Source organism: Muntiacus reevesi, chromosome 2 (genome assembly GCF_963930625.1).
Source record: "Muntiacus reevesi chromosome 2, mMunRee1.1, whole genome shotgun sequence".
Taxonomy (NCBI): domain Eukaryota; kingdom Metazoa; phylum Chordata; class Mammalia; order Artiodactyla; family Cervidae; genus Muntiacus; species Muntiacus reevesi.
The window spans coordinates 38,209,332-38,236,742 of NC_089250.1; the positions used below are offsets into that span (position 1 = coordinate 38,209,332).

The window sequence follows — 27,411 nt, forward strand, 5'->3', positions numbered from 1 at the left end:
TTAGAATGGACTGGTTGGATCTCCTTGCTATCCAAGGGACTCTCAAGAGTCTTCTCGAACACCACAGTTCAAAAGCATCAATTCTTCAGTGCTCAGCTTTCCTTATGGACCAACTCTCACATCCATACGTACATCATGAGCAAGGGAACTCAATCCCAGAGCTCCCCCACTGACTTGAAAGACTGCAGAGAGACCAGTGTGTCCCTATTTATCTATCTGATGTTGGTTTTATTTTCACTTACCATATATCCTCAAGTTGGGTAAATGGGCTAAATATCCTGGGGAAAACAGGATGATAAAACAGCAACCATATTAACCTGAGGCACCGGATCCCTCACCTGTGTCCAGACTAAGGGAGCTTTGGGGAGCCAGGAGCCCAGGAGGGAGGGGCGGCAGTGCTGATAGGCTCTTTCTGCTCCCGGCCGTGTCCAGATACAACGCCTGCATACACCAGTGCTTCGAGAGGAGGACCAAGGGGGCCGGAAACATGGTCAATGGCTTGGCCAACAACGCCGAAATGGACGACAGCGGCAACTGCGACGCAACCGTGGTGCTACTCAAGAGAGGTAACCCTGGGGCCGTGCCCCACTGCGGGGCTGCCCCGGGGAGCACGCCCGACTCCCTCCCATTGGCTGCATCCGGGAGCAGGCTGATCCTGGTGATGGGCAGCCTCTGGAAGCTGGTGGAAGTTCTTGGACCAAACGTGCTGGGGTTGATAACAGAGAAACAAGATGGCAAAGGAGACACCAGGGTTGTCAAGGGGCTGACTGTCTCTCATTCTGGCCGTGTGACGTTGGAGCAAGTTACTTAACCTCTCTTAGCCTCAATTTTTCTCTTCTGTAAAATGAGGATAATTTTTGTAACAAGTTAAGGAGATTAAGTATGTAAAATACTCCATTAATGATAGTTGTTATTAGTGTATATATCTGAATTCACTTTCAGGCTATATTACCTCAGTTTCCCAGCTGCAAAACGACATAGAAAAGAAAATGAAAGTGTTAGTCACTCAGTCATGTCTGACTCTTTGTGACCCCATGGACTATAGCCTGCCAGGCTCCTCTGTCCATGGAATTCTCTGGGCAAGGATACTGGAGTGGGTTGCCATGCCCTCCTCCAGGGGATCTTCTTGACCCAGAGATCGAACCTGGGTCTCCTACATTGCAGGCAGATTCTTTACTGTTTGAGACACCAGGGAAGTCCTGAAAGTGTGAAAGTGTTAGTCACTCAATCATTCCCCCAAATTCTGATATTCAGTAGATACTTAGTAAGCAGTTCCTATTCAAAGAGAAATAATACAATGCTCTCTAGTAATATTCTTTCTTAGAGGAACATGGAAAATTATCATTTACTTTTGCCTAGAATGTGTTTCCCTTTTCATTTAACTTGTTTTTTAACTTTCCTATTGAAATGTGTGGGTTTATTTCTTCTCAGTCCCATTTCCTTCCTTTTCAGGGAAGGAAAAAAAGAAAATGAAAAATCTATAGGTTATTTCCAAGTACATATCTCAGTTTGAAATCTGTGGGTAATTATTAGAATTTGAAAATCAATTATTTGATGTAGTTTTCTCACTAATTATACTATACTAATTTCTCACTAATTATACCCATGTTTTTAAATGAAAGACTTTTGAGTATTCAGCACTATCCCACATAAAGATTTCATTTCGTTTCTTCTCTGCAGAGTAGTTTATAACAATAAAAGGAATACTCTTAGAGAACCAAAGAGAGCTACCTACTATTAGTCAGTGTTTCCAGAGATCATTTTGTGGTTTAGTGGCCTGGAGAACAGGAGTGGGGTTGTGACCCGTGAGCTGCGTCCTCACATTGCAACATCCACACAGAAGAGCTTGGGCCATGGAGGAAGTATCCTTCAGGCCTGCTAGCAGATCATTTCACAAAATTTGTCCTAAGCACCCTCTGAACTTGAGCCTCTATAAGCTAGCCAGCTCCCTGCTCCCCACCCCCCCGCCGCCCCCTGGTCAGCCCTGCATCCCCTGCCGTGTCCTCTGTTTGGACTAGTATCAATCCTGCAGGTTTTAACAGCCCACTATGAACACTCTTGACATTTGAAAAGGGCATAAAGGGTTACTAAAGACAATTGGGGTCTTTCCTATGCCCCAGATATTAGTGGCAGGAAGAATCCTTTGAGGAGAAAGGAAAATTCTCTTATGTTATCACTCATTCTTATTATTGTCGAGAAGGACTCAAACTGTTTCAAGTCATTTCAAAGGATCGAGCCCATGGAAAGCAGATTTTGACTCTTCTTCGAATTTTAATCACAGCCTTTCGAGACAGATGGATGGGTGGGTGGACGGATGGATGAGTCAATTGGTGGGAGGGTCGATGGGTTGGCAGATGGGTGGATGGAAAGAAGAAGAGTGGGGAAGAAAGGAGAAAGGGAGGGAGCAAGAAAGATAAGGAAGGGAAGGAAGATAAATGACTATCTCTTTCCTATTCCTAGCCTCAACGATATCTTTATTTTATGTTTTAATTTTCCTAGCCAATTTCCACCGCAAAGCATCAGTGATCATGGTAGACGAGCTACTGTCGGCCTACCCACACCAGCTTTCTTTCTCTGAGGCTGGTCTTCGAATCATGATCACCAGCCACTTCCCCCCCAAGACCCGACTCTCCATGGCCAGTCGCATGTTAATCAATGAGGTATCTGAGGAAACAAGTCCATCTGCCACAGCCAGGGTGGGGAACTGGGCAGGGAGGACGTTCCCTAGTCTGCAGGTAAAAGCACCTGCCTCAGTGTTTTACACAATAAAGTCCCTCAGCTGTTCCCCAACATTCTTGCTCAGCTATGCATCCTGGTCCTTGCTCTTCCCACCACGTGTCCAGAGATGCAGTCCAGCTCCCAGCTGTGTAGAAAGACTCTTCTGTCCCTTCTGCCTACCTTTTTCTCTTTATCTTCCATCGGAATAAAGCCCCCGGATGTGAACTTGCAGGAAAGTAGTTGTTAAGGTACCTTTAGTTTAGGGTACTGCAGAGTCTCTGACCCAAATTTTTCCGGGAATGCCTTTCTCTGAAATGGCAGCCTTGTTGATCCTAATCCCGAGACATTTTATGGCTTTCTCACATAAGGACCAGGGAATTGCTACCATCTGGAGAGGAGCATTAACAACCCAGTGCAAAGGCTAGAAAAGCAGTGCCCATTTGAGACATGGGGACTCTCCTCTAAAGGGATTTGTAAGTTCCAGAGGGTCTTGAAAGAGTGATCGTTCTTCCCAGAAAGTTTATCAGAGTTGGTTGTTATCTTAAGGAGTCCCTTAGAACCTGTCTGCAGAGTCTTCTGGAAGCACCTCCTTGTCATCAGCCTGGGAAAATCCCGACAGCCGGGGCCCTGGGTGAGAGGATCTGCAGCCCCTCTGGGGGCGTTCTGTGTTAGAACGTGCCTTTCCTTCTCCAGAGACAGAGACTGATAAACAGCAGAGCTTATGCCAACGGAGAGTCCGAGGTGGCCATCAAGATCCCGATTAAGCACACGGTGGAGAATGGGATGGGGCCCAGCGGCGCCCCGGACAGAGGCACGAGCGGGACGCGGAGGGACGAGGTCGTCGCGGAGGCCGGTGATGAGACGGAGAACGAGAATGAGGACAACGAGAATAACGAGAACGATGAGGAGGAGGAGGACGAGGAGGATGAGGAAGGGCCATACACGCCCTTCGACCCCCCGTGTAAGAGCCCCTGCTGGGACTGGGCGAGCTAGGCGGGCTGGGGTCCAGAGCTGTTTGGAAGCCACTGACCTGATGCCCTCGACCGGGTGACGTTTCTGATACCAAATTCAAGGACTGTCTGTATGGCTGTAGGAATATTTATATTGTGTTAACCTTTACAGTGGGTAAGATTCTGTCACAGCGGGTCCAAAGATGACTAAGACGGCGACCTTCGGGCCTGGTTGAAATGCGGGCCTTTGGAGGAGGAAGGCTCCGTCAGTGGTTCCTTGGGACCCTGCCGGCCAGGCGGCTTGGTGCTGTGGGGAGGGGCTTCCCCCATCTTTACCCACCCCATCGCGGTTGGTCGGGGCACTGTCCTGACGAGGCAGCCCTTGGGGGCCCAGGTCCCAGGACCTGCTGTCTCCAGGCTGGGCACCATGGGAGATGCAGACCAGGGCAGAGAGCTCCCGAATCACACCCCAGGGGCTGGCCCAGGGGTCTCCCCGTTTCTTGGCGGGTCAGGGTGCATGCAGAGGCTGATAAGCTCTCAGAGCCCCGGCCACAAGGGCAGTGTCCTTGTCTGCCGACTGCTGCCTCCAGTAAGGACTCAGCTGAGCCAGCGGCCTTGTCCTCCAGCCCCACCATTAGTGGAACGGGTGACCAAATCCAAAGAATTCTGCCTGTCTGCCAGACCTTCCAGAAGTTTCTGTTTCAAGAAAGTGTTTGTGGTCCAGTTCATATTCACTGTCAAGTATGTGAAGCTTAATTAGCCTGTGTGTCTTCTCTGCAACATTGGAATGTAGTAGGGGCTGTCAGCTCTGAGGAGGAAGTGCTAGATCCACTTGAAAGGCCGTTTAACAAGGAGGCATGGGTGCAGTGTCACAGTCGAGTGTTCTTTTCGGATGCAGTCCTTCGGGGCCCCTCTTTGTGTCCAGCCAGTAAAGCTCAGGGCAGACGGGGTCCCTGAAGGGCTCCTGAGATTTCAGCCTGGTCAACTGCCGACCAAAAGTAACTAGAAAACACCACTCAGATTACCAGACCCCAAATCACCCAAAGTTGAGTCATTCCTTGTTAATAAAAATGTATCCTGGCTCCTTATCCATTTTGCCACCTTTGGTGACATTTCTTGGCAACCCTCCTATCGACCAGGACAAAAACATGTTAAGGATGGAATGACTGGTCCCCCACTCCTCCCTTGTAAGGCCTCGTGCTCATTTTCCCTAGCTTTTTAACAAATGAGCACAAGCCTTGCAGCTTAAACTCGTTGGCTAGCTCAGGTTCTGGGGGTCAGAAGTCTGGCACGGCCTGGCTGGGGGTTCCGAGGCTCACGGGGCAGTGATGAGGGGGCCAGGGTTGCGGTCCCTGCCAGAAGCCCCGGCACACTCAGGTCCCTGGCAGGGTGGCTCCTGGTGGCTCCTTGTGGCTGACAGCTGGGGCTGCTCCCCTCTGCCACCGTCTTCTTCATCCCATGGCGTCTTATTTCAAACGAACTGCGTGTGTTGTGTCTGGTCCTCCCCGCCCTGCTCGCGGTTCTAGCCTCCTCTTCCGCTTGCGAGGGTTCCAGTGATGACCTGCCTGTCTGGAGTCAGCTCTGCTTCACAGTGTAACGCAGTCAGGGGTGGTGCTTCAGCCTCCCCACAGGCTCTGAAAATCGGGGCACAGACCTTGGGGGCCGTGTCTGGAATTCCACCCCCTCCCCAGCCCTTGTTTGCAGAGCTCACTGTCGACCCCGTAGCCTCGCTCCGAGAATGCTCACTTGGGTGGCGTCGTCCCTGATGAAAGAGTTTGTAAGTGGCTGGGTGCTGTGTTGGCCCCAGGGCCCAGGATCCCACACACACTCCTCCAGGAAGACATCAGAGACACAGGGGTGAGAGCATACAGACCGCATCACTCAGGAGGACAGAAGGGCCCCTTCGGGTCATGAGTTCCCTGTTTCTCCCCTGGACGCGGTACCTCCAGGCCTAAGTGTGAAGTTTCGCTGAACTCCTGCTCCCCACCCTCACCCCAGGATTGCAGTGCACATGTGGAGGCCATAGGGTCTCCCCACACGTTAGGAGGCACAGCTGCAGGTGTGGACTCAGGCACCCACGTCAGGCACCCTCCAGCCTTTGGAAGCACAGCCCCACAGGGAGAACGGTTGCTCTGTGTGGCCCTGCCACCCCTGGGGGTCTTGGCTTCACCCTGGGGCCCTGAGCTGCTGAGGCAGTCAGTGGGATACCGAGTCCTCCCTCGCCAGTCCCTCTCATGTGGGCATCTTTGGGGTGGGCTCTGACTTGGGTGATCCAGGTGGGGCCCCGGGTGATGCTGATGCTGCTGGTCTGTGGGCCACTGCTGGGTGGCATGGGCTTGAGGCCTGGGGTCCCCCAGCCGTCTTCAGGGTTCCTCTGCCACACCAGGGAGCAAGGTCAGCACCTGGCTTTGTCCCTGAAGTGAGGATGGGCTTGTCCGAGTGTGGGCCCCTGTTCTGCTGCACCAGCTGCTGAGAAACAGCATTCAAGGCCGGGACTGGGGGCTGAGTGTCCAGCCACGGCCTCCCCTGGGCAGGGCTGCCTCCTCGCAGCAATGAGCGAGCAGAGGCCCTCAGTCCAGCAGAGGGCACTCGAGGGTCCTCTCAGGCCAAGATACTTTGGCCACTGGGTAAAGATCTGTTTCCCTCTCACGGGAATCTTGCAGGGACCTGGATTTGCATGTTTCTGCCACTGAGGCTTGACTGGAGTGTGTATCACTAACAAGTACATAATTGTGTGGGAGTATACAAATAGAGGAGTATAGGACATGCATGCATACGTGTGTGTACATGAATATAGGTGTACATGTGCACATGTATGATTGCTGTGATGCATGCATATACCATGCTTTCTATATACTGTATATATTTAATATGCTGCATCTGTGTGTGCATCCTTAGTCATGTTCAACTCTTTTCATATACCCATGAACTATAGCCCACCAGGCTTCTCTGTCCATGGGACTCTCCAGACAAGAATACTGGAGTGGGTTGCCATTTCCTCCTCGGGAGATCTTCTCGACCCAGAAATCAAAACCCACATCTCCTGCATTAGCAGGCGGATTCTTTACCACTGAGCCACCTGGGAAGGCCTGATATGTTGCATATTAACACACAAATATTTCTATATATTTAATATGCTGTATAGTATATAATGGGCTTACCCAGTGGCTCAGATGGTAAGGAATCCTCCTGCAATGCCAGAGACCCAGGTTCGATCCCTGGGTCAGGAAGATCCCCTGGAGAAAGGAATGGCTTACCCACTCCAGTATTCTTGCCTGGAGAATTCCACAGACAGAGGAGCCTGGCGGGCTACAGTCCGTAGGGTGGTGAAGAGTCGGACCCAACTGAAGTATCTGAGCACACATGCATCATGTATGTGTCTGTATGTCTGCTAAGTCACTTCACTTGTGTCTGACTCTTTGTGACCCCATGGACTGCTGTTCTGTCGACCTTCCACAGATGAGGAAACTGAGGCTCAGGGAGTTTAAATAACTGAGGCACTCAATTCAGACAGAACAGACAGAATGGGGACTGATAAGAAAGTCCCCTCTCTCTCCCACTAGAGACCACCTTGCAATCTAGGGAGACCAGGGGTCAAAAGTGATGTCATGTAACTTAACTGCAGTTCTAAGAAAATATTTGGAGACTGGCAAAAGATGTACGAAATAAGTGCTGGATGCTGGTATACAATTATAAGATAAATTGTGTTAAACATTTTAGTCATCACTTTTCACAATGTAATTTTAAAAATACCTCAACTCTGGTGGGAATAAAAATTGGAACAGTCCTTTTAGAAAACAGTTCAGCAGTTTCTCATAAAGTTAAAAAAACACCCACCCTATGACTCAGCATTTCTACTCCTGGGTCTTTGCCCAAGGGAAATGAAAACATGCCCACAAAAAGATTCACACAGAAAAGCTTACAGCCTCTTTAGTTGTAATACCTGAAAACTGGCAACAGCCCAAATCCCAGACACAGGAGAATGCAGTCTCACTGCAATGTTTTCACAGGCTGGAACACTACATAGCAATTAAGAATGAATTACCGATCCATGGATGAAACTCAGAAAGCATTATGTTGAATAAAAGAAGGTAGAAACAAACAAGCAAACAAAGTACTGTATGATTTTATTTATTTGAAGGTGGAGAACAGAAAGAACTCCTCTATGGTGGTAGGGGGTGGGAAGTTGACCAGAAAGGATGCAGAGACCTTTCTGCAGACCTTGGTTGATACTTCTTTTCAGAGGTGAGTTAGTACTTAATGCAGGATGGCTTGTTATTGTTGTCGTTTAGCCACTAAGCAGGATGGTAGCCATGGCCAAAGGAGAGCTGATGGGTTTTTCAAATCTGGGGCTACAAGAACTCATGGTAAAACAGTCACCATTGCCTCTGGCACTCAGCACTCAGGCCGCTGAGATGATAGGACAGGTAATCACTAACAGATCCATCATGTTATCCACAGCAGCAGGCAGATAGAGCCAGGAAGCAGTTATGAATTTGCAAATCCATAGCAGCTTGGGATGTAAACAGTCAAGCAATGCCTTGGCAACCTGGAGAGCTTTAACATCATCCATCAAAATTTCTGCAAGTTGACGGACGATGTTGAGAAATTTCACTAGGTGGCGCTGTGTCTGCTGACCCCCTTAGACTCTGGGAAGATGTAGCTGCCTATCCATGGGGAGGACAGCGAGGGGGCTGGTGGTCTTTACCGCCCCTCCTCTGCCTCCACCCCAACCCCACACTCTTCCCTGCACCCCGTTTGCATCCTGAGACTCCTCTGCATCCTCTTCCACCTGGCTCCATTTGCCAAACCATCCCCACCAGCGCTGTATTACTCAGAAGCAACACATCCTGTCATTTTGAGGCCTACCAACAAGTGAGCACTTTTTATTCCTCTCGGTCTTGTTGTTGGTGGAAGGGAGTCTTTGCGGTAAGGAGCACCACAGTCAGGCTGAATGTCTGGGGACACTCATGCTGAGGATGGAGCCAAAAAATGCTTTTGTTTGTTTGTTTTGCCTTTGTTGTTTTCCCAGCTGGCAAACTGGAAACAGTGAAGTGGGCGTTCACCTGGCCCCTGAGCTTCGTCCTGTACTTCACCGTCCCCAACTGCAACAAGCCCCGCTGGGAGAAGTGGTTTATGGTGACCTTCGCTTCGTCCACGCTGTGGATCGCAGCCTTCTCCTACATGATGGTGTGGATGGTGAGTCCAGGACCCCAGGGTGCTGAGTCCCTCCAGAGAGAAGCACTCTCAACCAGAGGGGAGCCAGGGCAGAGGTTTTAGACCAGTCACTGTATCAGCCAGCTGTTGCTGCCGTACTGTGTAACAACCAGCCCTAGATTCTGTGGCTTAGAATCAGAAGAGCTCATCCTCCTGCTCACGTGTCGGCAGGTAGACTGTGGGTGACTGGTCTTGCCGGGCACCAGCTAAGCAGTCTGCTTTCAGCTCCAGTGTGGTTGCCTTTGGTTCAGGTAGCAGGTGGGGTTCGCGTCTGCTCTGTGTTTGCCCATTTTCTTTGGACCAGTGGCTACCTGGGCAGTGTCTTCTCACAGTGGGTCACTGGGATGCAGGAGGGTAAAGGCAAATATGGGGGCCTTCTGGGGCCTTGGCTTGAGATTTTCACCCAGCCTCCATCTGCCAAGTATCTGTGGAGTGGGGGACATACACCCCACCCACTCTGGTGGGAAGACCTGCAGGATCACAGGCAGCCAGCATGGAGGCAAGGTGGGAGGCATGAGAAGTGACACTCCATCCATCATAGTCACTCCCCATCTCAGCTCAGTTTCTTCAACCAGAAAATGAAGTCACTGAACCAAGTGAATGCTCAAGGGTCCCTTCTGAAGCTGAAACAATGATTCACGAGTTGGCAGTGATTGAGGGACCTTCGCTCAAAAGCATTTCTGCCCTAAAGCCATCCTAGGAAACCCAGAGTGCACTCACTGGCCATGCACGATGCTTGAGTTTAACTGGGGAGTGGCCCTAATTTATTATAATTGGAATTGGGAAGAAATTAAAAACCATGAAATATGTACATCTAATTGTGCTTGAGCATCAAGTAGAGATGAAATATAAATGCTGGAGAATTGAACTCAAGAGCTAAAAAAAGTTCTGAAAAGATTATTTTGGAGGTAATAACAAATGTGTAAACCTGACACAACTAATCATAGTTATCCCTTGCCTTCAACATCACAGACATTTTTTTTTTCAATCCAAATCTCATAGGCAGGGGTTTCTCCCTCATGCTGTGTCCATTACTGTTTTTATTTGACCTTCCCGTTGGGTGCCAACTTTGGGGAATAGCATTGGCATCCCTGACCTCCCGGTGTCCAGTGGTTTTTCTCTGAAGTCCGCTAACATGCAAAGTAGCTGACAGATCTTAGGCTCACTCTCTTCCTGTTTGCCTCCTTCCACTCTGGGGGAGGTTTGGAGAAGCCCTGGGAAAGGGCCGGGAGGAAGGGGAGACCAGGAGAAACCCTCAGGACCTGATACAGACACCTGGAGAATCACCTCCCAGCTCTCCAGCCTCGACTGTAACCATGGTAACCACAGGAACAGCGGGGACAGGGTCCTCTTCCCAGCTCGAGCCCCACGGAGCAAAACCAATTCGTGCAGGGACCCCGCTGAGGGTGAGAACAGAAAAACACGGGTGAGCAGGATGCTTGCAGCTCCATTGCACAAAAGGCTCCAGAGCAGCCACAAGAAACTGCCGTGTTTCTGCACCTCCCTTTCCTCCCTGGCGCATGGAAGGCAGAGAACCCGAGGCCACCGTAAATCCAGTCCAGCACTGGGCGGAAATGAGGCACACAGCCTCTGCTTGAAAGAGACCAAGCCAGGCATCCCAGCAGATTTAAATAACGTCCCCCAAACCTTTGGAGGGGAGAGAGTGAGGCTAGACTCCCATGCAGGGATCCTGGAGGAGCTGGCAGGAGTGGGCTACTGGCCACATGGGGTCTGCGTTCCTTGCCATTTTATGGAACGTGAGGGGTGGGGCGCATCCCACAATGACCTAACGTTTAGCTCCTGCATGTTGTCCTCTCCGGAACGGGTCTCTTTCCACTCACTCACTCGTGCCACCTGCCCCTGGTCACTCCATCTTACCCACTGCTGTCCTCCCAGTTTGCCCATCTGAAAACTGGGAGCCAGAATGAGCTCATTTACAGAATAGATGCACTGCCTCTGGTGTTGACTTAACCCCTCCCCCTGTGTACACAGAGGTGCTACCCATGCCCTCGGGCCTGATGTCTGGGGCAGAGGATGCCCCAAGGCCGCTTGGAGAATGGAGATAACACCAGTAGCTATGCCCCAGGTTTTAGTGAGAGTTAAGTAAGTTACACTAAAAGTGCCTGAGTGCTAGGCAGATGTAAGCCACCATGGAGCAGAGGGTGATGTGGGCAGAGATGATGTTCCCAAGCTGCAAGGAAGGGAGGAAAGAAAGCTGACGGCTTTTCTTACTAGACTGGGTGGCGTCATTCAACCCCCTCCCAACTCTTGTAAAGTGTCTTCACGCAGCCGACCTGAGACATGGACAGTGGAGTTCCTAGCACAGCATGGCAGCCATCCATTCTGGGTCCCCAGGAACATCCTGAGTTCAAAAACTGTCCCGCTGTTGCCTTTTTCCAGCAACTCTATTTCTCCTCTCTCAGACTGCCTGCCTCACCCAAAGGAACATGTGAAAAAGGCCAGTCTTTGGTTGGAAAGCATGGGCTCTGTAACTCCACCTCTCTAGTCCCTGAGACATTCCTAGCCCTCTGTCTTTGACACGGAGTGCAGACGCTGCCCCTAGAGAGACTGCCCAGATTGCAGACTCTTCAGCTTTGGTGACAGGGTCGATAGGCAGGCAGGGCTGGCATCGACCCTCCACTCACGGCCTCTTCCTGCCTCCCTCCCTTCCCCTCCACCCGCCCCCAGGTCACGATCATCGGCTACACACTGGGGATTCCTGACGTCATCATGGGGATCACCTTCCTGGCAGCTGGAACCAGCGTGCCCGACTGCATGGCCAGCCTCATTGTGGCCAGACAAGGTGGGGCCCGCATGGGGTGGGCTGGGAAGGGAAGCCAGGCCTCCCTACTTTGGGGGGTCAGGGGGAGCTTACATAGTTATCAGGGCACCACATCCCAGCCGTGCCAGAGCACCGGCCACCTCAGTGCCAGGCTGGTCAGAAGGCTTCCTGGCATCAGAATAACAGGGAAACAAGCTAGAAGATCCACCCTTGAGAAAGGCAGAGACCTGAATACTAGCGTGTCCTCTCATCCCCTCTGGGGTTGTATTGCTTCCATTATTAAAAATAGTAAGAAATACAGTGATAGCTGACATCTTCTGATGATAGCCCCACACCGAACAGAGCAATTTGGACACGTGATCTTACTTAATTTAACAATTCTATGAATTAGGGACAGTCATATACCCATTTCATGGATGAGGAAACTGAGCTTAGAGAGGATGGACCCCATAGCCTAAGATTTACTCCCTGCAGAACCTCTCAAAGCACCAGCTGCCAGATGTTACTCTTGAGTGTGTAACAGACCCTTCCACCCTCAAAACCAAGATCACAGTCTCTCCACCCCTGGGTGGAAGCCCCCCAGATGGCCGTGTACCTCCCAGCACCTACTCTCGTTTATGAACCTGATTTGTGTGGGAGGAGATTGGTTTTCAGCAAACAGTGTGTAGCTGCCGCCCTTAGCAAAGTGTCCTCCACTGGGCCTCACAAAATTCTACTGGTTACATTATTTTCCGTAATGTTGCTTAGTTATTTAGAAGACTTGGATACGGCGTGGAGCAGATGGGTAATGACACTGAACTGTGTGGGTCGGTGAACTCATGAGCCCTTTCTAGACTGTTGAGTTTTATTCCTTTCCACAGAATGTTTCAGAATTTTTGCAACCAGATTTAGTTTTTTGAATTACATTTAATCAATGATCATATTTGAAGTAAAGCTCAACAGTTCAATAGAATGTGTATTTCATTCTATTTATTGAAAATATGTATTCAGTGACTATTTTATTATCAGAATCATCCTACAGTGATGGATGGTCTGGGACAGCCCGAGCACCTGGGCTGGCCCACCTGCCCACCACGTCTCTGGCTGTCAGACTAGGGGCTGGAGAGAGTCTTTGCTGGGTCACCCCCCAGGGACCACCTTCCTCACTCCAGTGACCTCTTGTCTTTGCAGGCATGGGGGACATGGCCGTGTCCAACTCCATCGGGAGCAATGTTTTTGACATCCTTATCGGGCTCGGTCTCCCCTGGGCACTGCAAACCCTGGCTGTGGATTATGGATCCTACGTAAGTGGAATTTTCTGCTGGTGACCTCAGCCACTCGGACTGTGTCTCAGGGCAGAGGAGGTGTGGAAACACTTACATTGAGGGGAAACAAATTCTCCTGGCCAAGTCTTCTCAAGGTCAGGCCCACGTGGGGACATTCAGGACTCAGAGAGCAGACGGAGCTGCTACAAGCTTCAGGAAAGGGTCAGATAGTAAATACTTTAGGCCCTGTGGCCTGGATGGTCTCCGTCACAGTCGTCATCAGCTCTGCTGTGTTGCCCTGAAAGCAGCAACAGGTGATGGCGGGTCAGTAAACGTGGCTGTTTCAGTCTGACTTTCTGTATAGAAACTGAAATTTGAATTTCATGTGACTTTCACGTGTCATGACACGTTATGATTCTTTTCAAAACTTTTCAACTGATGAAAAATGTAAAAACCCTTCTTCAATCACGGGCTCTGCAAAAACAGCGGAGGGGCCAGGTTTGGCCCACAGGCCCTAATTCACCAACTCTTGCTCTGTGAATTTGTTTTGCACGCAAAATATTTTATTCCTGAAGGAAGGGACACAAAGTACATGACGCTATCTCTGCCAGGGATCTGGTGGCCGTCACATTCCACAGTGACGGCCCCACGCTGTTTCTCAAGACCAAGCCAACTCTGACTCCAGGTGGATTTGCAGATGGGGACTTGGGAGTTCCAGCTAGATGTCAGTGCTCTTTCCCAGCCTGCCAGATTGTTCCCCCTCTGCTGAAGGGCACTCCTGTCCTGACACTGTCCAGAGATGGAGGGAGAAACTGCAATTAGAGGCTTCTCTCTGTGTCAGGGGAAAAAACAGGATGATGCCTCTGCAGTGTTCATACCCAACCCAGTGTTGGCGCTTCTCTGAACGTGTTATTGAGCATGCTTTAGTCTATCTGTGTAATATGTTGTAGGTAAGTGTGTTTTCCAAAGAAAATATCATGGCTCATTTATCAGATGATGGTGGCTTCCAAGTTGCTTCCCTCGCAGCTGTTTCAAGTAGGGAGAGTGTGTCCATTGGTGAAATTTCTAAACATGGGGTGAGAAAGGCCATACGTGTTTGGTTCATGCGGATCTATCTGTTGGCAGGAAGGTTTCACCAGAGAGTTAAGATAAGCACAAGAGGTTGGAAGGAAGCATTATGTGTCCTAAGGAGCTGAGATCTCTTCTCTGCTGTCTGTGAAATTGGGAGATGACATGGTAATAGAGGGGGGTCTGGGAAAGCTCCTTACAAGAGGTGACTGTGAGTTGAAGTCTGAATAACTAGGAAGAGGCAATCATGGGGAAACTGGGGCAAGGCAGAGCAAAAACATTCCAGGCAAAAGGAACAGCTGTGCAAAGGCCCTGAGGCAGTCATGCACTCAGTCTGTTGGAGAACAGGAAGGGGACCCATGTAAGTGGAGCAGAGCAAGCCTGGGGGCGTGTGGCCTAGATGTCACGCAGGGCAGACCACGTGGGTGCTCCTAGACAGTTAATCAAAAATGATGACATTCAAACTGATGAGGTACATAGATTTACAAAACGACGTTTTTGATGGCTTCTATGAGATTCAGCATCATGAGTTTTGTGTTGTTTTTTAACTGTGTTTTAGTCAATCTTACTTTAATTACCAAAGAGACTAAACATTCTTTTTCACATGTATTGGCCTTTTAGATTCTTCCTTCAGATAATTATCTCTTTATGCCCTTTACCCAATTCTCCATTAGAGGGTAATGGTTTTTTGTGTGTGAGTTGATTTTTTTTTTCATCTTTCCCCATATTGGTTTTTTAAAAATTTATTTTTTTGGACTATAGTTGATTTACAGTGTTGTGTTAGTTTCTGACGTACAGCAAAGTGATTCAATTACACATGTATATGCATTTTCTTTTTCATATTCTTTCCCATAAATCACACATTCCCACCTACATGTAAGGGGGCTCCAGGTCATTCGTGGAGCTGACTACCCAGGAAGGGGAGGAGACGCGGATAAGTCCTGCGGCCCGGGGTGCCAGGTCGAGAGTGGAGTCCAGACAGGAGGGACCTGCTGGATAACCTCTTACTGGAGCTGTAGAGCAGCCATGGTCCATGAGTGCCCCGCTATTGTAGGGTCTGTCTCTCTGCCATCCCAAACTGCCCTCTCCAGCCCCTCTAATCCAGCCTCTGAGCTCCTTTTCCTGGGTCACGTGTGGACTGCCTCTCTTCTGGGTAACACATCCTTTGTACTTCAACTGAGGACAGTATTTTCCATTTAAGCCTCGTTACTTCCTTTCGATACAAGTCACCTTGATTCTGTTTTGCCATTCCCAAAATAATCTCCAGGGTTTTCCCAACAGTCCACAAATCTAAACTTTCCTTTTTTTAGTCCTTTTTTCTGATTATAGAAGTAACTTATGATCTTCATAGAAAATCTGTTGTTGTTGTTCAGTCCCACAGTCATGTCTGACTCTTCATGACCCAGCACAGGACTGCAGTACTTCAGGCTTTCCCGTCCTTCACCATCTCCCGGAGCTAGCTCAAACTTTTGGCCTTTAAGTCAGTGATGCCATCCAACCATCTTGTCCTCTGTCATCCCCTTTTCCTCCTGTCTTCAACCTTTCCCAGCATCAGGGTCTTTTCCAGTGAGTCAGCTCTTCACATCGGGTGGCCAGAGTTTTAGCATCAGTCCTTCCAATGAATACTCAGAGTTGATTTCCTTTAGGATTGACTGGTTGGATCTCCTTGCTGTCCAAGGGACTCTCAAGAGTCTTCTCCAACATCACGGTTCAAAAGCATCAGTTCTTCAGCGCTCAGCCTTCTTTATGGTCCAGCTCTCACATCCATACATGACTACTAGAAAAACCATAGCTTTGACCATATGGACCTTTGTCGGCAAAGTGATGTCTCTGCTTTTTAATATGCTGTCTAGGTTTGTCATAGCTTTTCTTCCAAGTCATAGAAATTTAGAGAAACTTTAACTAGAGAATTATAATCAGGGAAAACTCTGGAGCAGAGCCTGTCCAGTTGAACTTTCTGCAGTGATGAAAATGTTCCAGCCATGGAATGTGGAATACAGTCAGCGGCTAGTCCCATGAGACATTCAAGCACTTGACATGTGGCTGGAACAAGTGAAGACCCTACTTTGTCCGACAGTCATTTACCCACACTGTCTCCCTGCTGCTGGAGCCTGAGTGTGAGACCTTGTCCACTTGGCATTTGCCATCCATGCAGCAGGACATTTACCTTGTTTAAATAGAGAATACATTTTATTTCCTGAATTGTAGGGATGAGCATTCCTCATACATCAGTAGCTCCTGAGAGCGTTGCTGTATTTCAGCCCAGTTAAATAATGTGCATTCATGGTGGTGATTCTCAGACATCCAGAAAAAATTAAGAGTAAAATCCCACAGGCATTGGTGCAGCTCAAACAGCCACTGCCCGCAGCTGCAGTAAGAGGTGAGTCTACCACAATTTCTATCTGCGTGTCGGGGGAACCACTCTGGATCCTTCCATGAAGGTGACCCATTTATCCACGCCCAGGTCCCTCCACAGCTTCCATCGGGCCCTCTGGGCCAGCCCCCCACACCCAGCCACACTGTAGGGGCACCCGTGTATAACTTCATACCGAGATATAGAAGTTGCTTGCAAAGATAATTTCAGGTTCATGGAAGAGCAAATTTAGAGGCTTATTGGTCTTGAATGTTTAGTCTTCCCTCATCTCTGCCTCCAGTTTTTTCCAGGAGAGAGTGTTCCTTCCGAAAGGACAGTCAGGGTCCTCCACCTGTTAGCATTTCAGTGACCCCCATGACATCTTCCTGTCTCTCTGACATCAGTACTCAGCGGCCTGTGTGGGTTTAATGGCCTCCCCACCCTCGCAAGGGAGCTACTATGGTTCTGAAGCCATTTTTCCATCTCACCTAGCTGGATTTCCAGGTCATGATTCCTGAATAAATTACCACTGAGACAGCTATTTTGTGCAAAGTATTAGGTTCAGGCTTCTGACAGCAAGGAAGGAAGGCAGTTGCACAGATTTTGCATTTCTCAGTACTTGTGTCTTGCTCAGAAGCCAGCTAGCTACCTAAGTGCCCCCCATAAGAGCTATTTCTAAAAGTCGGTTTGGAAAATGAGTACTTCTTATTCCATCTCGGTGATAAGTCTCTCCTACCTGCTCCCACCAAACTAAGGAAGTCACCAGGCAAGCTCCAGGCCACTAGGGCAAAATCTAGATTTCTGAGCTGGGGCTTAGAAACGTCAAAGAAACCTAAGAAGCAGCAAACAGGGGCAGCAAGGGAGTCTTTCTTTCTCTCTCCAACCAAGAGTCCACCTTATTCCAGAATCCACGGAGGTAAAAAGAAATGATCGGAAGCATTCTCCCCGCACCCCTCTGTCCAGGTCACTCTGCTACTCAGACATGAATTGACTGCCTTCTCTGTGCTGAGCTGGAAGCCGTCGCTGGGGCTGCCTCAGTGAGCCAGACAGACACCGTCTTGTGCTCCCGGAGCCCCAGCCTCCGGGAAGACATGACCACACAGTGTGACCCCTGCCCTCCCGAGAGCTGGCCATGCAGCATTCAGGCCAGCATGTGTCTCTGGGCCGGGGCCAGGCCACCTGGATGCATGTGAGGAAATGCCCCTTACCCTGAGAAACTGAGATTATCAGAAGCCAAGCAGGTAAAGGTGAGACGCTTTTTCTAAGCAGAAGGAACAGCTAGTAGAAGACCCAAGATAAGAGAATGTTCCAGGCACTGAAGGACCTGAGGACAGTTCCTCTGCCTGGGGGTGGGGGTAGGGGGTGGGGATGTGGGAGGGACAGGGATGAGTGGTAGGGGTGAGCTGGAGCCCAGAGAGGCCACATGGGCAAGGACACGGAGAGCCGTGGTCGTGGGGACAAGGAAGCGGGTGGTGTGATTGTCCATCCTTTGAGGAAGAGAATTCCAGCTGTAGTGTGGGGAAAGGGTCAGTTCAGTTCAGTTCAGTTCAGTTCACTCAGTCGTGTCTGACTCTTTATGACCCCATGGACTGCAGCATGCCAGGCTTCCCTGTCCATCACCAACTCCCAGATCTTACCCAAACTCATGTCCATCAAGTCGGTGATGCCATTCAACCATCTCATCCTCTGTCATCCCCTTCTCCTCCTGCCTTCAATCTTTCCCAGCATCAAGGTCTTTTCAAATGAGTCAGTTCTTCATATCAGGTAGCCAAAGTATTGGAGTTTCAGCTTCAGCATCAGTCCTGTCAATAAATATTCAGGGTTGATATCCTTTAGAATGGACTGGTTGGATCTCCTTGCAGTCCAAGGGACTCTCAAGAGTCTTCTCCAACACCACAGTTTAAAAGCATCCATTCTTCGGTGCTCAGCTTTCTTTATAGTCCAACTCTCATATCCATACATGACTACTGAAAAAACCATAGCTTTGACTGGACGGACCTTTGTTGGCAAAGTAATGTCTCTGCCTTTTAATATGCTGTCTAGGTTGGGCGTAACATTTCTTCCAAGGAGCAAGTGTCTTAATTTCATGGCAGCAGTCACCATCTGAAGTGATTTTGGAGCTAAAAAAAAAAAATAGTCTGTCACTCTTTCCATTGTTTCCCCATCTATTGGCCACGAAGTGATGGGACCAGATGCCAAGATCTCAGTTTTCTGAATGTTGTGCTTTAAGCCAACTTTTTCACTCTCCTCTTTCACTTTCATCAAGAGGCCCTTTAGTTCTTCTTCGCTTTCTGTCATAAGGGTGTTGTCATCTGCATATGTGAGGTTATTGATATTTCTCCTGGCAGTCTTGATTCCAGCTTGTGCTTCATCCAGTCCAGCATTTCTCATGATGTACTCTGCATATAAGTTAAATAAACAGGGTGACATTATACAGCCTTGACGTACTCCTTTCCCAGAAAGGAGTCTGTTGTTCTATGTCCAGTTCTAACTGTTGCTTCTTGACCTGTATACAGATTTCTCAGGAGGCAGGTAAGGTGGTCTGGTATTCCCATCTCTTTCAGAATTTTCCAGTTTGTTGTGATCCACACAGTCAAAAGGTTTGGCATAGTCAATAAAGCAGAAATAGATGTTTTTCTGGAACTCTCTCGCTCTTTTGATGATCCAATGGATGTTGGCAATTTGATCTCTGGTTCCTCTGCCTTTTCTAAATCCAGCTTGAACATCTAGAAGTTCACAGTTCATGTACTATTGAAGCCTGACTTGGAGAATTTTGAGCATTACTTGGCTAGCATGTGAGATGAGTGCAATTGTGCGGTAGTTTGAGCATTCTTTGGCATTGCCTTTCTTTGGAATTAGAATGAAAACTGACCTTTTCCAGTCCTGTGGCCACTGAGTTTTCCAAATTTGCTGGCATACTGAGTGCAGCACTTTCACAGCATCATCATTTAGGATCTGAAATAGCTCAACTGGAATTCCATCACCTCCACTAGCTTTGTTCATATCAATGCTTCTTAAGGCCCAGTTGACTTCACATTCCAGGATGTCTGGCTCTAGGTGAGTGATAACACCGTTGTGGAGCCAGACAAGACCGAGGGCAGCCAGACCAATTATGAAGCGTTTGTAGGTAAAGCAGAATATGTGACCTGGGGGGAGAGAGCCCCCAGGGGAGCCAGGGTGGGAGTACATATTTAAGAGACAGCGTCCAGGGTTGTGCTTAGAACCAGATGAGGTGTGATGTGCCTGAGCGTCGTCCTAGTGGAGACATCAGGCAGACAATGAGATAATTCAGAGGCAAGATCTCTGACAGTCAAGAGTGTTAGTATGGGTTTTTAAGCCTAAAGCTCATACAGGGAGTAAGTGTAAACAGAGAAGAGAACCAGGACCATACCCTAATGTCAGATAGTGAGAAACAGTCCAGGGAAGGAGGCTGGGGGGTGGTCAGCCAAAAAGGGCAAGGATAAGGATACTGTTTCCAGAGAGACTGACCACATGGAGGAAGGCTCTTCCCAAGTTCCTCCTTCTAATGCCGTCTGTCCGCCAGCTGTCCCCTCCTCCGAGAAGCCACCCGGCCATGTCCACTGCCTCTTCAGTCACATAATTGGGGAGGGGGGTGTCATCTTCCCTCACCCTCTGAGAGCAAAGCTGTGTCCGACTCAGCCAGTGCACCCAGAACCTACCAGTCAGTTCTCAATGCTACCACATCTTCCTACTCGAGGAATAATGTTCTCGAGGATAAACATTCCTAAGTCGATCTCCTGGTATACAGTTTCTGTTCCAGTTGCCAGACCAGTTTTTCTTTTTCTGCAAACCCTGCCCCAACCCCGGGACAGCTGCACGGAGCCCTTCCCCACTCCACTCTCAGTGAGGCCACGTGAGCAGCTTGCACTTGACCTTGGCAGGAATACTGACACCATGGAAGCCAGGAAAACGCAGAAACCATTGCCAGGGCCTGGCCACAGACTGTTCCCACGGACCTAGTGAGGTAACTGGGGATCGTCTGGGGCTTCGCAATGAATGGTTCTTCTCAAGGCTGTTCTAACAAGGCCCTGGGGGCTGCAATGATACCATCCAATCCCCTTAAGACGAATCTTGCTCTTGAGATTTTAGGAAAAATGAGGTGATATTTGGGGGGAGGTAGGGTCTTTCCTGGGTCACCAAGGCCTGAAGCAGATTCCATCTCACCACCAAGTTTTAGATCCCTCCCGAAACCACTCCATTCTGAAGATGAGGGTGGGGTGAGGACTTTATTCCGGGTGTGGACAGGTGTGACCAGAGAGGTGGGTGGTGGCACTTCCAGGGCTCGAGGAGGACCCTCAGACACAGACCAAAGATGCCAGCATGGGCTCCAGGGAGTCAGGTGGCCCCACCAAGATGGTACGAGGGGCCCAGATGCCACCTTAGAAAGTTCTTAGCAGGTGGAGAAAGCCCTGGCTTTTCTCCTGTGCCCTGCAAGGTGCACCAAAGAGTCTAGAATTAAAAAAAAAAAAAAGAGTCTAGAATTTTCAGGCTGAAGCCTGATTCTTAGCACAGACATGACCCCTACCAGCTTCGTGCAATTTGTAGTCAGAAATATATGTTTGGTCTTTTTTTCTAGCACAGAGTTCCTAAAAGCCTCAGAATTATCTTTTTATGTGAATGAGGTGACTTTGGGACAGCACCTAAGGATGGAGCTGGTTGGCAAGAGAACCAACCCTGTGATTTGAGGGCTGGAACTTTGCATCCCAATACTGTGAACTCTGGGGCAGAGAGAGGGGCTGGAGGTCCCTCAGTCAGCAGCAGCAGTAGATTTAATCAGTTGTGCCTTTGTAACGAGGCCTCCGTAAAAGCCCCAAAACGATGGGGTTCAGAGAGCTTCTGGGAACACTTGGAGATGCAGGGAGAGCGGGTTCTGAGAGGCCTGGAACCCTGAGCCTTTCCCCTCACCTCGCCCTGTGCGTCTCATCCATCTGAGTCACATCATGTTTTAACAACCAGTGACAGAGCAAGCAAGGGGTTTCTCTGAGCTCTGTGAGCCCTCTGGCAAACCAGCTGAACCCAAGGAGGGGGTTCCCTCTTGGAACCTCTGTGTGAACCTCAGATCTATAACCTGCTCATCAGAAGCACAGGTGACAACCTGGACTTGTACCTGCATCTCCAGTAGGGGTGAGGGATACAGCCTTGCAGGGCCGAGCCCCAGCCTGTGGGATCTGATGGCGCCTCCAGGTAGGTAGTGTCAGATGAAGGACAGCCAGCTGGTGTCGCAGAATTGCTCGGGTGAGTGGGGAAACCTGCACCACCCACACACACACGCACACAGTGTGAGCTGAGTCTTACACACACACACACACACACACACACAGTGTGAGCTGAGTCTTACACACACACAGTGTGAGCTGAGTCTTATACACACACACACACACACACACAGTGTGAGCTGAGTCTTACACACACACACACACAGTGTGAGCTGAGTCTTACACACACACAGTGTGAGCTGAGTCTTATACACACACACACACACACACAGTGTGAGCTGAGTCTTACACACACACACACACAGTGTGAGCTGAGTCTTACACACACACACAGTGTGAGCTGAGTCTTACACACACACACACATACAGTGCGAGCTGAGTCTTACACACACACAGTGTGAGCTGAGTCTTATACACACACACACACAGAATGAGCTGAGTCTTACACACACACACACACACACACACACACACACACACACACACACACACACACAGTGTGACCTGAGTCTCACCCGGAGCCAAGGGCTTCGCTTCCTGGAGCCTCAGCTGTCTCACCTTCAGGCAGCTCAGGACACTTCGAGGAGCTGCCGCGAGAACAAGTGCAGCCCATGTGTGTGCACACACTCTGGGGAGAAAGCTGCTGTTCCAGTTCTCGTTCACTTTCTGACCTCATGTCACTGTTCAAGGAAAGCCTCCCACCCTGTGACGTTACATAGTGTAAAGTCCCAGCTGGACGTATCCATTTGGAACCGAAGCCTCAGCAAGTGTTTAAACCACCCAAGTCAGAAAATGCAAAGTGACAACCACATGTGTTCTGAGTTATAAACCAATTAGCGAAAATCCAGGGGCTTCTTGTTTTTCCTAAAAGAATTTGCTGGTCGGGTGGAGCTGACCTCAAAACATAGAGATTTTACACTGCGATGTGGGGGAAGTCAGAGTCTTTGAGGCTGGAGGTTCAGGTCCTTAAACAAACGGTGTAGGATTCAGGGGGCTGTTTTATGAGCCACATGCACGCGGGAAATTGGGGGTGACGCAGTCTCTGTGTGCGTTTGCACTAAAAGACGCATCCGTGGAGCCTAAATTCCTGTTGACTCAGGAACCAGCCAGCCTCCTGTTTCCTCTCCAGCAACTGCCAAGAGGGAGTTGGAGAGTGAAAATTCATAGTTTTGAAGGCAAGAAATAAAAACAACGTTAAATGTCAAGGCTGAACAATCCGAGTGCGTTGCCTGCTCCCAGAAGGGCATCGCCATGGGGACCGCCTGCCTTTGCACTTAATGGGCCTCGCATCTGTGAGGCAGGAGCAGGGAACGCTGGTTTAGGTTCACACTGCACTGTTGAGGCTCCAAGTCTTGTCCAGAGGTGAGAATGGTTGGTGAGATTGGCTTAGCAAGACCCCAAGAAACTAGTTTTTTACGGGGGAAAGACTTACTGCGCTTGAACTTCCCTGGTGACCCAGTGGTTAAGACTCTGCGCTTCCATTGCTGAAGGCACAGGTTCTGATCAGGGAACTAAGACTATGTGTGCCTCATGGGAAGTTGCACTGGACAGGGCTCCTAAGAATTCCAGAAATTGTTGTTTGTATTTTTTTTAATCTTCAAAGTTTGCCTGTTAACCCCACTGTGTTACTGTGGAAAACAAACAAAATATCAGAAATTGAAATGTTAACTCTTTGCCTGTTCAAAATAGCAACCCTCACTCACCACTTCCCATCAAGTTCAGGTGAAGGTCACAGACATTTGAATGCAAAAGAGATGAAAAAGCTTAGTCAGAGGCAGGAACTAAGGTGCCTGGGGCCCTGCCCCCAAGGGGCCCTAAAAGATTCTTTAAAAAAAAAAAAAACTTAGTCATATTTTTCAAAATATTGCTCCCATGACCCAGGTTATTAAATTCACCCTAAAAGTTGTGTGTTGGGAAATCAGAAGCTCCCTGGAAGTCAGGTCCCCCAGGAAATAAGAATCAGGCCACACAGGATGGAGAATTCAAGTGGCCACGGGGCAGTCAGCTGCTAGAGGGGGCAGGGACGGGGCTGAGGGTGGACCAGGCCAGGGTGCCCCCTGGGGGTCGAGGAAAGCGCCATCCCCACTGAGGAGCTGCCATTTGCCCTCCATCCTGGAGGAGGGTCTCGGCCTCACTAGAACTCACCGCCCCGCACTTGGCAGATGTGTTTCGGGAGCCTAACTCTTCCCCTCTTACAGACTGTCATCCTCTCTTACAGATTCGACTGAACAGCCGGGGGTTGATCTACTCCGTGGGCTTGCTCCTGGCCTCCGTCTTCGTCACGGTGGGTCTGCAGCTCTCTCCGCTCTCCAGTCCCCACCTCTCCCCCCATCCCCTTGGGTTCTCTGGCTACAGAGTCTGTTTGGACACCAGATGGGCTTGGCCTCCCGGTGGATAGGGACAGTCAGTCTTGAGGTTGTCCCATCTCATGGCTGTGTCCTCCACAAGTGGATCCTGGCAACCCACGAGAAAGCCTCCCTTTCTGAAAGGAGCCAGCCTCCTCTCAGAAGTGCAGCCTGTCTCATGTCAAACACAAACATTTATCAAAAGCAATAGGGGGAATCCCACTTTTTCTGCATGATGAGGCTATAGAAGGTTATAGTCTAATTAATTGACTATTCTAGGTTCCTAAACATCTCCATAAATCCATGGATGTGACCAACATTCAAAGACTGAGGACAGACTTGCTGGACAGTGAGTGCACTTTAATGCCACTGCACTGCCTTGGCCATCCATCCACTTGCATAAACTATTCCAACTCAGTTGACACCTTTGGTGGGAGCAAGTTCACACCACCATGTGGACTGACCCACATGCCCTAAGTGTCTGATAACGTACACGTATGCTACTGAATTTTCACAGTAAGAAATGCAATGTGTTTTTTCCTGAATTGTTCAAGGAACTATTTGTTGAATCACACCTGTCATAAGAACATACATATGTAGAGAATGGGAATTCATGAGGGCAGGAGAGGTCATTTCCAGGACCAGCATGCAAGTCCAATGTCAAGGTTTTACCAGGTCAAATACTGCCTTATACAATAGTGAAAACCCAAATATTCCTTCTTTTTAGGAGGTTCTTCAAGTTGGTATGACTTAGGGTTATTATGCTTGTAACCGTCACACAAGTGCTTACCATGGGAATTTCCCCATCTGGAGCTCACCACACTCAAATGGGTAGTCACTGGTATCAGCCCCATTATACAGACCGACCAGTGAGGCCCGTAGGGACCTTATGTCTGACCTCCCAGTGCCCGCTGGCTTGCAGGTCCACTGCGTCTCAGGATGCTGTGGCCGAGCATTCCTGGGACACGGTCTCACCGCTGCCCCTCTGCCCTGGAGGGCTGTTGAAGGACTGAAACGAAGTAGGTCTGGGAGGAGAAGCAAGTTCCCACATCTGAAGTTTTCAGTGCTGAACTGACATCCCAGGGGCGAGGTCAGAACAGCTGGTTCAGGAGGAAGCCCACGCTGGAGACACCAGGACGTAGAAGGGGTTTAGAGCCAAGGAGTCGGATGAGGACCCCCCCCCCCCCCATGCCCAGGGAGTGAGCGTAGGTGGAAGAGCAAGGCTGAAGTGTGAGTCCCGGTGCCCCGGGCAGTCGGAGGTCAGGATGCTGGGGACAGAGCCGCAAGAGGAACACAGAGGGCGCCGGCAGAGGGAAACCCACCAGTGCGGTGCAGAGTCTGGGCCGCGGTGGAGGAGGGCCCTCTGACCCTGCTCTCTGCTCGCAGGTGTTTGGCGTCCACCTGAACAAGTGGCAGCTGGACAGGAAGCTGGGGTGCGGCTGCCTTTTCCTCTATGGCGTGTTCCTGTGCTTCTCCATCATGACGGAGTTCAACGTGTTCACCTTTGTGAACCTGCCCATGTGCGGGGACCACTGACCCGCGGCCGCGCCCAGCTCGGCCCCTCCTTCTGTGCAATACAAGCGGGCGCCCGAGTCCGCCTCCGCCGCCCGCAGGCCTCCGCCGCCCGCAGGCCTCCGCTCCCCCGACCCCTCCCGGGCCCTGGCCCTAGCCCTCCCACCCTCCACCGCCTCCTGACCGGCCAGCCCCGGATGCCCGCCCCCACTCCGGCTCAGCCCTCCTCCACGTGAAGGCTCCCGACCTCCGCGTGAATTTTCAAGCCCCATTTTTGAACAGTGACTGAGATTCTAGAAAAACTGGCTGCTAACTGGCCCGAGCCAGGCAAACTTAGTATATACCCCTCCTCCTTTTTTAAGTTATTGGATGGAAGGCCGGCCTCATGTATGAGCCGAGACTGTGGCAAAGAGAGAGGAGAGGGTCCACGCATGACAGGGAGCGTCTGGGATTTTCCTTATGTTTGGGGCTGATTTCTAGGTTCCTGAGTCTGGGGGTTGTTTGGTTTGGGGAGCTCCCCCCTTTTCTTTCTTTCCTTCCAGAGATGGAGACTTTTTCCCTCGCATCTTCTCTCACCGGGCTCTGGATCCTCGCTGATCCACCGGGCGTCCCAGCTGCGTCCTCTGGGGTCAAGTCCCAGTCGCGTTGGAGCTTGTGTGGATTTAGCGCCCGTCCGAGGAGCGGTTGGAGAGGCCCCTGGACAAACTCCTTCTCGTCACACCGGGGGGCCTGCCCTGAGGCCCTGGGATTTCCAGGAAGAAGACAACTGCCCGCCTGTCCATTCTGACCATCACTCTCTCCCCAGTTCTTTCTAGCCTCTCAAGCAATAGTTGAAGCCTGCCTGCCCCGGTTAATCTCTCCATCCTGAGCACCAGGCAGCCGGCGCGGCAGGTGCCTCCCGCCCGAGACTCTGAGACTGCTCTTGGTTTGGTGTTGGGGGGGCAGGGAGTGTGACCCGGAGGCAGGAGTTACAGACACTGGTTTCTCGGGAAGTGGAGAAGCGCACTTTGCACAGACACCGCCCCTCGTACTGAGTACACTGGACCCTGACCGCTGGCTCGAAGGCCGGCGTCCTTCCTCACAGTCGCCGTGCCCAGCTGCCCCAGCACCCCGCTCCCTTCCCCGGGGGGTGGGGAGGGGGCACAGGAAGGGGGAACAGAGCTGACACCTTGGAAACGCAGAACGTGTTGGATGCAGACTCGCTCAAGGGCGTGTTACTGTGGATGTTGTTATCAATCGCTGCTCGGCAGCTCTGCTAGGTTCTGTCCAACGCTGAATTACTCCGCAGACAACTCCACGGAGTTGAGACCCACCCATGCTTGTTCACTTGTATTTATTGAAACTGTGGATTCTCGCCCCGTGCTGCCCCATGTATTTACTTTAAGCACTGATCACCTATTCATTCGGTATGGTTTTCTCCTTCCCCTGTACACACTCTGGTATGAGTTGTAAAAATAACCTGCTACAAATGGGTTGAATGTTTCTGTCCACGGTGCCCACCGAGGCCGGCCTTGGCCGACGGGCACCTGCTGGCCAGAGGAGCGGGAGAGGGAATCACCACTTCGGGCTTTCGGAGCTGAGACACACTTACGGATTCTGTTACACATTTTGCACTGGTTTTACGGAGATTGTTTTCTTGGACGGATAGTGTAAAATAAACTCCTCTGTTCTGTATCTTTCCTTGAGCAGTTTCCTCTTTGCTTTCTCCCCCTGGAGTGAGGAGGACACAGGGAAGGTGAAAAGATGGTGTCATTGAATGTTTACTGTTTCTTGGTTGACGCCTCTGGGAATCTGGTCAGTGTCTGGCAGATTGCAGGTATGAGGTGACAAATCGTGGGTCCCCTCTGAATCTTGAAGGGACTCTAGGCCTGTCGTTCTGTAGAGTACGTGCGACTCTACATGTGTGTTAGGAATTCTTTCAGCTGGACATAACAGGAAGAGCATTCCAGAATTGACAGTGATGTCCAGCAGGGCTCAAGTCACCC

General features: G+C 50.2%; 1 protein-coding gene across 1 annotated transcript in view; it reads left to right on the plus strand.

The window, feature by feature from the left end:
- The window catches only part of SLC24A3 (solute carrier family 24 member 3), a 426,143-nt gene extending 399,043 nt beyond the window's left edge, over window positions 1–27,100 (plus strand). Inside the window, exons 10-17 of the mRNA XM_065919590.1 lie at window positions 433–566; window positions 2,500–2,660; window positions 3,412–3,679; window positions 8,701–8,867; window positions 11,574–11,688; window positions 12,838–12,950; window positions 23,788–23,853; window positions 25,301–27,100. Of these exons, the coding sequence (XP_065775662.1) occupies window positions 433–566; window positions 2,500–2,660; window positions 3,412–3,679; window positions 8,701–8,867; window positions 11,574–11,688; window positions 12,838–12,950; window positions 23,788–23,853; window positions 25,301–25,450 (1,174 nt within the window). The 3' untranslated portion in view covers window positions 25,451–27,100. The remainder of the gene's footprint in view (window positions 1–432; window positions 567–2,499; window positions 2,661–3,411; window positions 3,680–8,700; window positions 8,868–11,573; window positions 11,689–12,837; window positions 12,951–23,787; window positions 23,854–25,300) is intronic.
- The last annotated feature ends 311 nt before the right edge of the window (window positions 27,101–27,411 follow it).